The 13,418-nt window shown below is 37.9% G+C and overlaps 1 protein-coding gene across 1 annotated transcript in view; it reads right to left on the bottom strand.

The window, feature by feature from the left end:
• Positions 1-13,418, bottom strand: part of cnn2 (calponin 2) — a 44,135-nt gene that overhangs the window by 10,654 nt on the left and 20,063 nt on the right. The window contains exons 2-3 of the mRNA XM_061919811.1: positions 3,893-4,014; positions 3,753-3,819 (exon numbers count right to left, since the gene is read on the bottom strand). Coding sequence (XP_061775795.1) covers positions 3,753-3,819; positions 3,893-4,014 — 189 coding nt within the window. The remainder of the gene's footprint in view (positions 1-3,752; positions 3,820-3,892; positions 4,015-13,418) is intronic.

The following is a 13,418-nucleotide window of genomic DNA, read 5'->3' as shown; positions in this document are numbered from 1 at the left end:
CCCAACTCTCTCCTTTGAGGCACACATTAAAAGCGTTACTAAAACGGCCTTCTTTCATCTCCGTAATATCGCTAAAATTCGCTCCATTCTGTCCACTAAAGACGCTGAGATCATTATCCATGCGTTTGTTACGTCTCGCCTCGACTACTGTAACGTATTATTTTCGGGTCTCCCCATGTCTAGCATTAAAAGATTACAGTTGGTACAAAATGCGGCTGCTAGACTTTTGACAAGAACAAGAAAGTTTGATCACATTACGCCTGTACTGGCTCACCTGCACTGGCTTCCTGTGCACTTAAGATGTGACTTTAAGGTTTTACTACTTACGTATAAAATACTACACGGTCTAGCTCCATCCTATCTTGCCGATTGTATTGTACCATATGTCCCGGCAAGAAATCTGCGTTCAAAGGACTCCGGCTTGTTAGTGATTCCCAAAGCCCAAAAAAAGTCTGCGGGCTATAGAGCGTTTTCCGTTCGGGCTCCAGTACTCTGGAATGCCCTCCCGGTAACAGTTCGAGATGCCACCTCAGTAGAAGCATTTAAGTCTCACCTTAAAACTCATTTGTATACTGTAGCCTTTAAATAGACTCCCTTTTTAGACCAGTTGATCTGCTGTTTCTTTTCTTTTTCTTCTATGTCCCACTCTCCCCTGTGGAGGGGGTCCGGTCCGATCCGGTGGCCATGTACTGCTTGCCTGTGTATCGGCTGGGGACATCTCTGCGCTGCTGAGCCGCCTCCGCTTGGGATGGTTTCCTGCTGGCTCCGCTGTGAACGGGACTCTCGCTGCTGAGTTGGACCCGCTTTGGACTGGACTCTCGCGACTGTGTTGGATCCATTGTGGATTGAACTTTCACAGTATCATGTTAGACCCGCTCGACATCCATTGCTTTCCTCCTCTCTAAGGTTCTCATAATCATTATTGTCACAGACGTCCCACTGGATCATTATTGTCACCGATGTCCCACTGGGTGTGAGTTTTCCTTGCCCTTATGTGGGCCTACCGAGGATGTCGTGGTGGTTTGTGCAGCCCTTTGAGACACTAGTGATTTGGGGCTATATAAGTAAACGATTGATTGATTGATTGATTGAAATATGTAAACATCATACATACATACGTAAACATCATACATAAATACATACATATGTAAACATTGTACACACATACATATGTAAACTTCATACATACATATGTAAACATCGTACATACATACATACATACATACATAAACATCATATATATGTAAAGATCATACATACATATGTAAACATCGCACATACATACATATGTAAACATAAATATGTAATCATAAATACATATGTAAACATAAATATGTAAACATCATACATACATATGTAAACATCATACATACATATGTAAACATCGTACATACATACATACATATGTAAACATCATACATACATATGTAAACATACATACATATGTAAACATCATACATACATATGTAAACATCGTACACACATACATATGTAAACATCATACATACATATGTAATCATCGTACATACATACATACATACATATGTAAACGTCGTACATACATACATAATGTAAAGATCATACATACATATGTAAACATCGCACATACATACATATGTAAACATAAATATGTAATCATAAATACATATGTAAACATCATACATACATATGTAAACATCATACACACATATATATGTAAACATCATACATACATATGTAAACATCATACATACATATGTAAACATCGTACATACATACATACATACATATGTAAACGTCGTACATACATACATATGTAAACATCATAAATATGTAAAGATCATACATACATATGTAAACATCGCACATACATACATATGTAAACATCATAAATATGTAAACATCATTCATACATACATATGTAAACATCGTACATACATACATACATACATACATATGTAAACATCATACATACATACATACGTAAACATCATACATACATACCCCATTTTCATATGAGTTGGGAAACTGTTAGATGTAAATATAAACAGAATACAATGATTTGCAAATCCTTTTCAACCCATATTCAGTTGAATATGCTACAACGACAACATATTTGATGTTCAAACTGATAAACATGTTTTTCTTTTTGCAAATAATCATGAACTTTAGAATTTGATGCCAGCAACACATGACAAAGAAGTTGGGAAAGGTGGCAATAAATACTGATAAAGTTGAGGAATGCTCATCAAACACTTATTTGGAACATCCCACAGGTGTGCAGGCTAATTGGGAACAGGTGGGTGCCATGATTGGGTATAAAAACAGCTTCCCAAAAAATGCTCAGTCTTTCACAAGAAACGATGGGACGAGGTACACCCCTTTGTCCACAACTGTGTGAGCAAATAGTCAAACAGTTTAAGAACAACGTTTCTCAAAGTGCATTTACAAGAAATTTAGGGATTTCAACATCTACGCTCCATAATATCATCAAAAGGTTCAGAGAATCTGGAGAAATCACTCCACGTAAGCGGCATGGCTGGAAACCAACATTGAATGACCGTGACCTTCGATCCCTCAGACGGCACTGTATCAAAAACCGACATCAATCTCTAAAGGATATCACCACGTGGGCTCAGGAACACTTCAGGAAACCTCTATCACTAAATACAGTTTGTCGCTACATCTGTAAGTGCAAGTTAAAGCTCTACTATGCAAAGCGAAAGCCATTCATCAACAACATCCAGAAACGCCGCCAGCTTCTCTAAGATTGACTGATGCAAAGTGGAAAAGTGTTCTGTGGTCTGACAAGTTCAGATTTCAAATTGTTTTTGGAAATATTTGACATTTTGTCATCCGGACCAAAGGGGAAGTGAACCATCCAAACTGTTATCGACGCAAAGTTCAAAAGCCAGCATCTGTGATGGTATGGGGGTGCATTAGTGCCAAAGGCATGGGTAACTTACACATCTGTGATGGCACCATTAATGCTGAAAGGTACATACAGGTTTTGGAGCAGCATAAGCTACCATGTAAGCGCCGTCTTTTTCATGGACGCCCTTTCTTATTTCAGCAAGACAATGCCAAGCCACATTTAGCACGTGTTACAAGAGCGTGGTTTAAAAAAAAAAAAAGAGTGCGGGTACTTTCCTGGCCCACCCGCAGTCCAAACTTGTCTCCCATGGAAAATGTGTGGCGCATTATGAAGCGTAAAATACGACAGCGGAGACCCCGGACTGTTGGACTGAAGCTCCACATAAAACAAGAATGGGAAAGAATTCCACTTTCAAAGCTTCAACAATTAGTTTCCTCAGTTCCCAAACGTTTGAGTGTTGTTAAAAGAAAAGGTGATATAACACAGTGGTGAACATGCCCTTTCCCAACTACTTTGGCACGTGTTGCAGCCATTAAATTCTAAGTTAATTATTATTTGCAAAAAAAAAATAAAATGAAGTATGAATTTGAACATCAAATATGTTGTCTTTGTAGTGCATTGACTTGAATATGGGTTGAAAATGATTTGCAAATCATTGTATTCCGTTTATATTTACATCTAACACAATTTCCCAACTCATATGGAAACGGAGTTTGTAAAAGCACGCTTCTTCTTTTCCAAAACTTTGAAGTACTTAAGAAGCTAGCATAAACGCCAATCACAGTCAGATCTCTTTCAAATAAGATTTGCCTGAGCAAATATATTTGCAACATCCTTATCGAGCAATTAACGCTATCAACATGGCCACACCCTAATCACCTTGCATCCACCCACTCACCTGGTGCCAGTTTGAGCATGAACGGTTGACATTTTTCACCGAGCCTGGCTGGAGTATGTTCATTAGCCTATTGAGGGAGGAAGAATGATTACTGGAGTCATCTCAAAAACAAACGATGGCGTCGCGCCGTCTCCGCTTACTCGCACAGGATGAGTCCATCTTTGAGGCCCTTCTGGAAGTCGGGGCCGATGGTGGCGCCGGTGAGGTCCTCGATCCAGATTCTCAGCTCCTCCTCCTTCTGGAGGTCGTATTTCTGTGCAATCTGTCCGGGGAAAAGGTCAGGAGGTCATGCGCATTCCTTGGGAAATGACTCTCTCTCCCCCTCCCGCCCCGTTGAAATAGTACGGAGTAGGAAAAAACAAAAAACAAACCCACAGTGCAAGTGATAGCGACCTTTAAGGAGCTAAAGGGAGATAATTGCATGATTTGTAATGTTTGGGACGTTTGTTGTGACTGCAGATGGCGGTCCACTTCATGCTCAACGCCTCTGGCCGATCTACAAAGTCCGTTTTGTCTTTTAGCTCCCGTCAGTCAGAGGTGACACTGACGTAACGCACGCATACACACACGGATATCCTGTTTAGTGAAGAGTTCCACTCTCCCCCAGAGGAGCAGGGAAGGGGAGGGTGTGAGCTAATAGCTTCAAGAAGAACAAGCTTTTCTTTTTCCATTCCTTCAACAGGCTCTTTTCCACCGCATAAACTAAATAAAGTTCCACAAGTTTCCACAGAACTAGATTTAGTTATTCAGTAACTATAGTTAGGGTTAATTTCGGAAAATATGCCGCTATTTTTTGTATTTATTTATTTTTTGTATTCATTTTTTTTTTTTTTTTTAAATACTACGCTTTGAACCCTGCGGCTCATAAAACGGTGCAGTTAATTTATGGAATTTTATTTGCTGACGGCCACAAAGCAAAGACACCGAAAAGGTGCGCTATCGTTTGCGCTGTGGCGCCATCTTTTGGACGAGTTCGCTCACTGAATGTGAATTCCCTCGGTTTAAAGCTTTAAACCCGAAGTAGACCGTCATCTAATCGCAGCGTGGGTACAAAGCCTCGGAAAAAAAGTATCGCAACAGAATTCTGACGAATACAAAATGGCTGTGTAACAATATAAGTAACTTAATAGTGCAAAATAAGTAAACGCCGAAAAGAGACAAGCGGTATAAAATGGCTGGATGGGTAACCAACTAAATTCAGAGTAATCTGAATTTGCATTCAGAGTCAAGGAACAAATTACTTGAGTTTGCAAACAATAACAAAAAGCTATTTTGTGATATCGAAACAAATATTGGGTGTAAAATCCAGACTATAAACCACTACTTTTTCCCTACGCTTTGAACCCTGTGGTTATGGATTTTTTTTTCCACCGACAGCCATAATCAAAAAAAGTAAAAAGGCGCGTTATTGTTTGTACTATGGTGCCATCTTTTGGACAAGTTCACTCACTGAATGTGAATTCCCTCGGTTTAAAGTTTTGAACCGGAAGTAGACCGTCATCTAATCGCAGCATTTTATACGCCGGAGGGTACAAAGCCTAGGAAAAACAGTATTCCAACGGAATTCTGACAAATACAAAATCACTGAAACAATGTAAGTAACTCAATAGTGGAAAATAAGTAAAAGCCCCGAAAAGGGAATAAGCGGTAGAAAAAGGATAGAAGCTATTTTGTGATATCAAAAAAATATTGAGTGTAAATTCCAGACTTTAAACCACTATTTTTTTCCCACGCTTTGAACCCTGCGGTTATGGATATTTTTTCCACTGACAGCCATAATCCAAAAAAGTAAAAACGTGCAATATTGTTTGCGCTATGGCGCCATCTTTTGGATGAGTTCACTCACTGAATGTGAATTCCCTCGGTTTAAAGCTTTGAACCGGAAGCAGGCCGTCATCTAATCGCAGTGTTTTATAAGCCGGAGGAGGGTTCAAAGCCTAGAAAAAACAGTATTCCAACAGAATCCTGACAAATACAAAATGGCTGTGTAACAATATAAGTAACTCAATAGTGCAAAGTAAATAAACGCCCTGAAAAGAGAAAAGCGGTATAAAATGGATGGATGGATAACCAACTAAATGATATTTGCTCTGGTTTAAATATTTTCGTTTTTGCATTCAGAGTCCAGGAACAAATTTCTTGAGTTTGCAAACAATAACAAAAAGATATTATGTGATATTATGTGATATAAAAACCACTACATTTTTCATACGCTTTGAACCCTGCGGCTCATAAAACGGTGCAGTTAATTTATGAATTTTTATTTGCTGACGGCCACAAAGCAAAGACACCGAAAAGGTGCGTTATTGTTTGCGCTATGACGCCGTCTTTTAGACGAGTTCACTCACTGAATGTGAATTCTCTCGATTTAAAGCTTTGAACCGGAAGTAGACCGTCATCTAATCGCAGCGTTTTTTTATGCTGGTGGGTACAAAGCCTAGGAAAAACAGTATTCCAACAGAATTCTGACAAATACAAAATGGCTGTGTAAAAATAAAGTAACTTAATAGTGCAAAATAAGTAAAAGCCGAAAAGAGACAAGCGGTATAAAATGGATGGATGGATAACCAACTAAATTCAGAGTATTCTGAATTTGCATTCAGAGTCAAGGAACAAATTACTTGAGTTTGCAAACAATAACAAAAAACTATTTTGTGATATCAAAACAAATGTTGAGTGTAAATTCCAGACTATAAACCACTACTTTTTTCCTACGCTTTGAACCCTGCGGTTATGGATTTTTTTTTCCACTGACAGCCATAATTCAAAAAAGTAAAAAAGCGCGTTATTGTTTGTACTATGGTGCCATCTTTTGAACGAGTTCGCTCACTGAATGTGAATTCCCTCGGTTTAAAGTTTTGAACCGGAAGCAGGCCGTCATCTAATCGCAGCGTTTTATAAGCCGGAGGAGGGTTCAAAGCCTAGGAAAAACAGTATTCCAACAGAATCCTGACACATACAAAATGGCTGTGTAACAATATAAGTAACTCAATAGTGCAAAATAAATAAACGCCCTGAAAAGAGAAAAGCGGTATAAAATGGATGGATGGATAACCAACTAAATGATATTTGCTCTGGTTTAAATATTTTCGTTTTTGCATTCAGAGTCCAGGACCAAATTTCTTGAGTTTGCAAACAATAACAAAAAGATATTTTGTGATATAAAAAAAAATAAATACCTAGTGTAAATTCCGGACTATAAACCACTACATTTTTCCTACGCTTTGAACCTTGCGCCTCATAAAACGGCGCAGTTAATTTATGGATTTTTATTTGCTGACGGCCACAAAGCAACGACACCGAAAAGGTGCGTTATTGTTTGCGCTATGACGCCATCTTTTGGACGAGTTCGGTCACTGAATGTGAATTCCCTCGATTTAAAGCTTTGAACCGGAAGTAGACCGTCATCTAATCGCAGCGTTTTTTTAAGCCGGAGGGTACAAAGCCTCGGGAAAAAAAAGTATCCCAACAGAATCCTGACAAATACAAAATGGCTGTGTAACAATATAAGTAACTTAATAGTGCAAAATAAGTAAACGCCGAAAAGAGACAAGCGGTATAAAATGGATGGCTGGATAACCAACTAAATTCAGAGTAATCTGAATTTGCATTCAGAGTCAAGGAACAAATTACTTGAGTTTGCAAACAATAACAAAAAGCTATTTTGTGATATCAAAACAAATATTGAGTGTAAATTCCAGACTTTAAACCACTACTTTTTTCCTACGCTTTAAATCCTGCGGTTATGGATTTTTTTCCCATTGACAGCCATAATCCAAAAAAGTAAAAACGTGCATTATTGTTTGCGCTATGACGCCATCTTTTGGACAAGTTCGCTCACTGAATGTGAATTCCCTCAGTTTAAAGCTTTGAACCGGAAGTAGACCGTCATCTAATCGCATCGTTTTTTTAAGCTGGTGGGTACAAAGCCTCGGGAAAAAAATACCCCAACAGAATTCTGACAAATACTAAATGGCTGTGTAACAATATAAGTAACTTAATAGTGCAAAATAAGTAAACGCCGAAAAGAGACAAGCGGTATAAAATGGCTGGATGGGTAACCAACTAAATTCAGAGTATTCTGAATTTGCATTCTGAGTCCAGGAACACATTTCTTGAGTTTGCAAACAATAACAAAAATCTATTTTTTGATGTCAAAAAAATATCTATATCTAGTGTAAATTCCTGACTATAAACCACTACTTTTTTCCTACGCTTTGAACCCTGCGGTTATGGATTTTTATTCCCGCTGACAGCCTTAATCCAAAAATTGAAAAGGTGCATTTTTGTGCCATCTTTTGAACCAGTTTAATATTCAAGATTGTTTATTGTCATATGCACAGTTAGTTTGCCGTACAATGAAAATCTTACTTTGCAAGTCCACCCTTCAACAAGTCACACGGTACTTAGCTACAAATAAAAAATACAAATAAAAAGTATATACAAGGCACAGTAAGTAACATAACATTATTGCACATTCTGATTGACAGTCAACAGTATAAATATGGAGGAGTTTGCTCACTGAATGTGAATTCCCTCGGATTAATGCTTTGAACCGGAAGTAGACCGTCATCTAATCGCAGCGTTTTATAAGCCGGAGGGTTCAAAGCCTAGGAATAAAAGTAGCGGCTTATGGTTTGGAATTTACAGTCATTTTGGGCGGTTCCACAAATTTGGGTATCGATCCAATACCAAATAGTTACAAGGACAGTATTTGTCTTATCGATATTTTATGGAGAGGTGGAACAAAAAGGTAAATCAAATATTTACCAATTACTTTGTTAAATGCTGAAAACGTAAATCAGCCACACGACATTTGTGTAGTTATTCGTCTCAAATCGACGGAACTAAATGCTAATGCTAAATCAAATGAGTTTGTTAGAGTTTTTATTCATTATTCTGGGGGATTTTAACTATTAACTGACTGACCGATTACTGCTTTGCACACTCTTGGCATTCTCTGGATGAGCTTCAAGAGGTAGTCACCTGAAATGGTTTTCCCAACAGCCTTGAACCTCATGGAGAGAACGCCAAGAGTGTGCAAAACAGTAATCAGAGCAAAGGGTGGCTATGATGAAGAAATTAGAATACAAAACATATTTTTAGTTATTTCACCTTCTTTTTGTTAAGTTTTGACGCCTTCAGTGACAATGTAAAATAGTCATGAAAATAAAGAAAACACATTGAATAAGAAGGTGTCCTAACTTTTGGCTTGTACTATACGTTGGTGGATATTTAATTTTAATATGGCAAATTTAATCCAGCCCTGCGATGAGGTGGCGACTTGTCCAGGGTGTACCCTGCCTTCCGCCCGATTGTAGCTGAGATAGGCGCCAGCGCCCCCCGCGACCCCAAGAGGGAATAAGCGGTAGGAAATGGATGGATGGAATTTAACCCATGAACTCCCAAAATACAGCCAGCATAATTCATTATGTGCACCACGAGGGGATCCAACACTGGCCCACTGCTACACAGCAATAAAGGACTCTTGTCTGTTACTCCTAAAAGCAAATAAAGTGCACTTTTGTGCATGATGTCACACAAGATATTTCAATGAGTGTCAAATAAAAATGAGCTGCAAAATAGGAAATCAAATAGTGTTCGTCCTTCGCTGTGTGGTAGGTTCCTGTGGACATTATCTCCTTTTGTTGTTGACTTTTTTCCATACGGTGTTGATCTGGAAATGTTTGCCTCGGCATTTTGATGGTGTGGGCGTGTGGCAGCGAATGGAGATGTTGACATGCGGAGGAAGCACTCTTCATTCTCTAGCGCAGGGGTCTCAAACACGCGTTATTTTGCGGCCCCCACCTCAATATGAAAGTCTAAGGTTAGTGCGGCCCGCGAGTTTTATATGACTGGCGCTTGACAGCGTTGTGTTAATTTGGCTCCAAAATGTCTCTTTCAACGTTCTAGGTTGCCTACCCCTGCGTTAGTGGAAAAGCGGCAAATGAGTGAAAGCGAAAGAGATGTTGCCATGGAGACGAGGGTTTTCTTACGTGCCCGGCTGCAGTCACACCGCGACACCTGTCTGTCAGTAATAACATTCTCCGATAACCTGGACCAAAGAGATGTCCGATAATATTGGACTGCCGATATTATCGGCTGATAAATGCTTTAAAATGTAAAATCAGAAATTATTGGTATTAGTTTCAAAAAGTATGACTTTTTAAAAACGCCGCCGTACAGAGTTGTACACGGACATAGGGAGAAGTATGCCAATAAACCTTAAAAGGCTCTGACTTTGCATGCCGGCCCAGTCACAAAATATCTACGGCTTTTCACACACACAAGTGAATGCAAGGCATACTTTGTCAACAGCCACACAGCTCACACTGAAGGTGGCCGTATAAACAACTTGAACACTGTTACAAATATGCGCCACACTGTGAACCCACACCAAACAAAAATGACATACTTAATTCGGGAGAACATCCGCAGAGTAACACAATATAAACACAACAGAACAAATACCTAGAATCCCCCTGCAGCACTAACTCTTCCGGGACGCTATAACATTTTCTTTTCTCGCGGCCCAGCTCCACCCAGACTCTGCATCCAGTGGCCCACAGGTGATTTGAGTTTGAGACCCCTGCTCTAGCCGGTGACACTTCAAATGATGCTACATATTAGCAGTAATGCTACTTTCTGTAGCAACGCTTTTGCCCCACACTTGACATATTACGGTTGTCTGTTCGACATCTTCCCTCTTGAAGCCAAACCACCGCCGGACGATGGTACCCCCGGCTGTTTTTCTTGGGAATTAATTCTTCATTTGTTACCAGATTCGCACCTTCTTTCTCTCGTATTACCGCTCCGTTAGCATCACAGCTAACGTTACCCACGCTGCTATACGTATGTGACGTATGTAAGAAGGTGCGCTTGCTGTCTGTGAGAAGGAGGGACAAGAAAGAGTGGGAAAAAGCCTGTAGTGAAGTGAAGTGAAGTGAATTATATTTATATAGCGCTTTTTCTCTAGTGACTCAAAGCGCTTTACATAGTGAAACCCAATATCTAAGTTACATTTAAACCAGTGTGGGTGGCACTGGGAGCAGGTGGGTAAAGTGTCTTGCCCAAGGACACAACGGCAGTGACTAGTTTGGCAGAAGCGGGAATTGAACCTGCAACCCTCAAGTTGCTAGCACGGCCACTCTACCAACCGAGCTAAACCGTCCCAACTGTAGTGTAATGCCCGCAGCTAAAAGCAACTGCGTGAGAACGTATACTCCAATATCACCATATAGTCATTTTCTATATCGCAAAAAGACAAACCCACAATATATCGATATATCGCCCAGCCCTAGTCTGAACTGTTACCCAGCATCAACTGTGTGTGTCACTCCAATATCCACAGCCCGTAGAGATCAGTGTGCAGCATATATGTGAGACAACGCACATTCCCACTGCAACGTGGGGACCGGGTCCGGTTCTAGCAGGCCAGGAACAAACTGGCAAAGGAGACACAAGGTAGCTAAAAAGGAGCTACACTGATAAGCTAAAACAAAGTTTTTTTTAGCAAACGAAAACTCAGCAGTTTGGAAAAGACTGCTAGAGGTCACCAAGTACAGGAAACGCACCGTTTACCCTGCAGGTAAGAATAGACTTGCTGAAGACCTGAACAGCTTCTAGTGCAGGTTTTCACAAGCATCATCCCGACACTCAAGTCTCTGCCCGAGCTGCTCACTGTAGACCCATCACACCCTGGTCAAAAACACTGTTCATAGTCTTCCCCTACGACTGGCGCTACAAATCAATCAACAAAACAACCAGTCACAAGAACAGTTTTTGTCCCCAGGCTATCATCTGAAGAACGCTGTGAGATCATTCTGGAACTAAACAGTCTCTGTACTGAGTCATGATCACATCATCGTTTTGCTTTGCTCTAGTCGCCATTGCATTATTATTTATAAGCTTTGCACATATCAGTTAAGTACTTGTTTATAATTTAGTTAATCCTTAGTTATTTAATTTGAACAAGAGAGCCCAGTCGACCAAATCATATTCCATCCATCCATTTTCTGCCGCTTATTCCCTTTTGGGGTCGCGGGGGGTGCTGGTGCTTATTCCTTGTGTGCTAAACATACCTGGCCAATAAAGTTGATTCTGATGTCGCCGTGGGACAAACACTGACATTTATCATTCATACATTGTTATTTACAGATAAACACTGACATTTATTCTTGATATATTGTTATTTACTGATAAACACCGACATTTATTTTTGATATAGTGATTTACAGATAAACACTGACATTTATCATTTTTATATTGTCATTTACAGATAAACACTGACATTTATTATTGTTATTTACGGATAACAACCGACATTTATTATGGATATAGGTATTTACAGATAAATACTGACAATTATCATTTTTATATTGTTATTTACAGATAAACACTGACATTCCTTATTGTTATTTACAGATAAACACAGACATTTATTAGTTATTTACAGATAAACGCCAACATCTAGTATTTATATATTATTTACAGATAAATACATTCATTCTTTATATATTGTTATTTACAGATAAACACTGACATTTATTGTTTATATACTGTATTGTTATTTACAGATAAACACTGACATGTATTGTTATTTACAGATAAACACTGACATGTATTCTTTATATGTAGTTATTTACAGATAAACACTGACATGTATTATTGTTATTTACAGATAAACACCAACATTTATTATTTTTACATTATTTACAGATAAACACTGACATTTATTCTTTATATATTGTTATTTACAGATAAACACTGACATTTGTTCTTTATATATTGTTATTTACAGATAAACACTGACATTTATTCTTTATATACTGTATTGTTATTTACAGATAAACACTGACATATATTGTTATTTACAGATAAACACCAACATTTATTATTCATACATTATTTACAGATAAACACTGACAGTTATTCGTTATATATTGTTATTTACAGATAAACACTGACATTTATTCTTTATATATTGTTATTTACAGATAAACACTGACATGTATTCTTTATATATTGTTATTTACAGATAAACACTGACATTTATTCTTTATATATTATTATTTACAGATAAACACTGACATTTATTCTTTATGTACTGTATTGTTTTTTACAGATAAACACTGACATTTATTCTTTATATACTGTATTGTTATTTACAGATAAACACTGACATTTATTCTTTATATACTGTATTGTTATTTACAGATAAACACTGACATGGATTGTTATTTACAGATGAACACCAACATTTATTATTTATACATTATTTACAGATAAACACTGACATTTATTCTTTATATACTGTATTGTTATTAACAGATAAACACTGACATTTATTCTTTATATATTGTTATTTACAGATAAACACTGACATTTATTCTTTATATACTGTATTGTATTTACAGGTAAACACTGACATTTATTCTTTATATATTGTTATTTACAGATAAACACTGACATTTGTTCTTTATATACTGTATTGTTATTTACAGATAAACACTGACATTTATTCTTTATATATTGTTATTTACAGATAAACACTGACATTTATTCTTTAATAAACACTGACATTTATTCTTTATATATTATTTGCAGATAAACACTGACATTCATTATTGTTATTTACAGATAAACACAGACATTTATTAGTTATTT

This window comes from Nerophis ophidion, linkage group LG14 (assembly GCF_033978795.1).
Source record: "Nerophis ophidion isolate RoL-2023_Sa linkage group LG14, RoL_Noph_v1.0, whole genome shotgun sequence".
In the NCBI taxonomy this organism is placed as follows: Eukaryota; Metazoa; Chordata; class Actinopteri; order Syngnathiformes; family Syngnathidae; genus Nerophis; species Nerophis ophidion.
The sequence above is the reverse complement of the archived record's forward strand: the minus strand, read 5'-3'. Positions and strand labels throughout refer to the sequence as shown.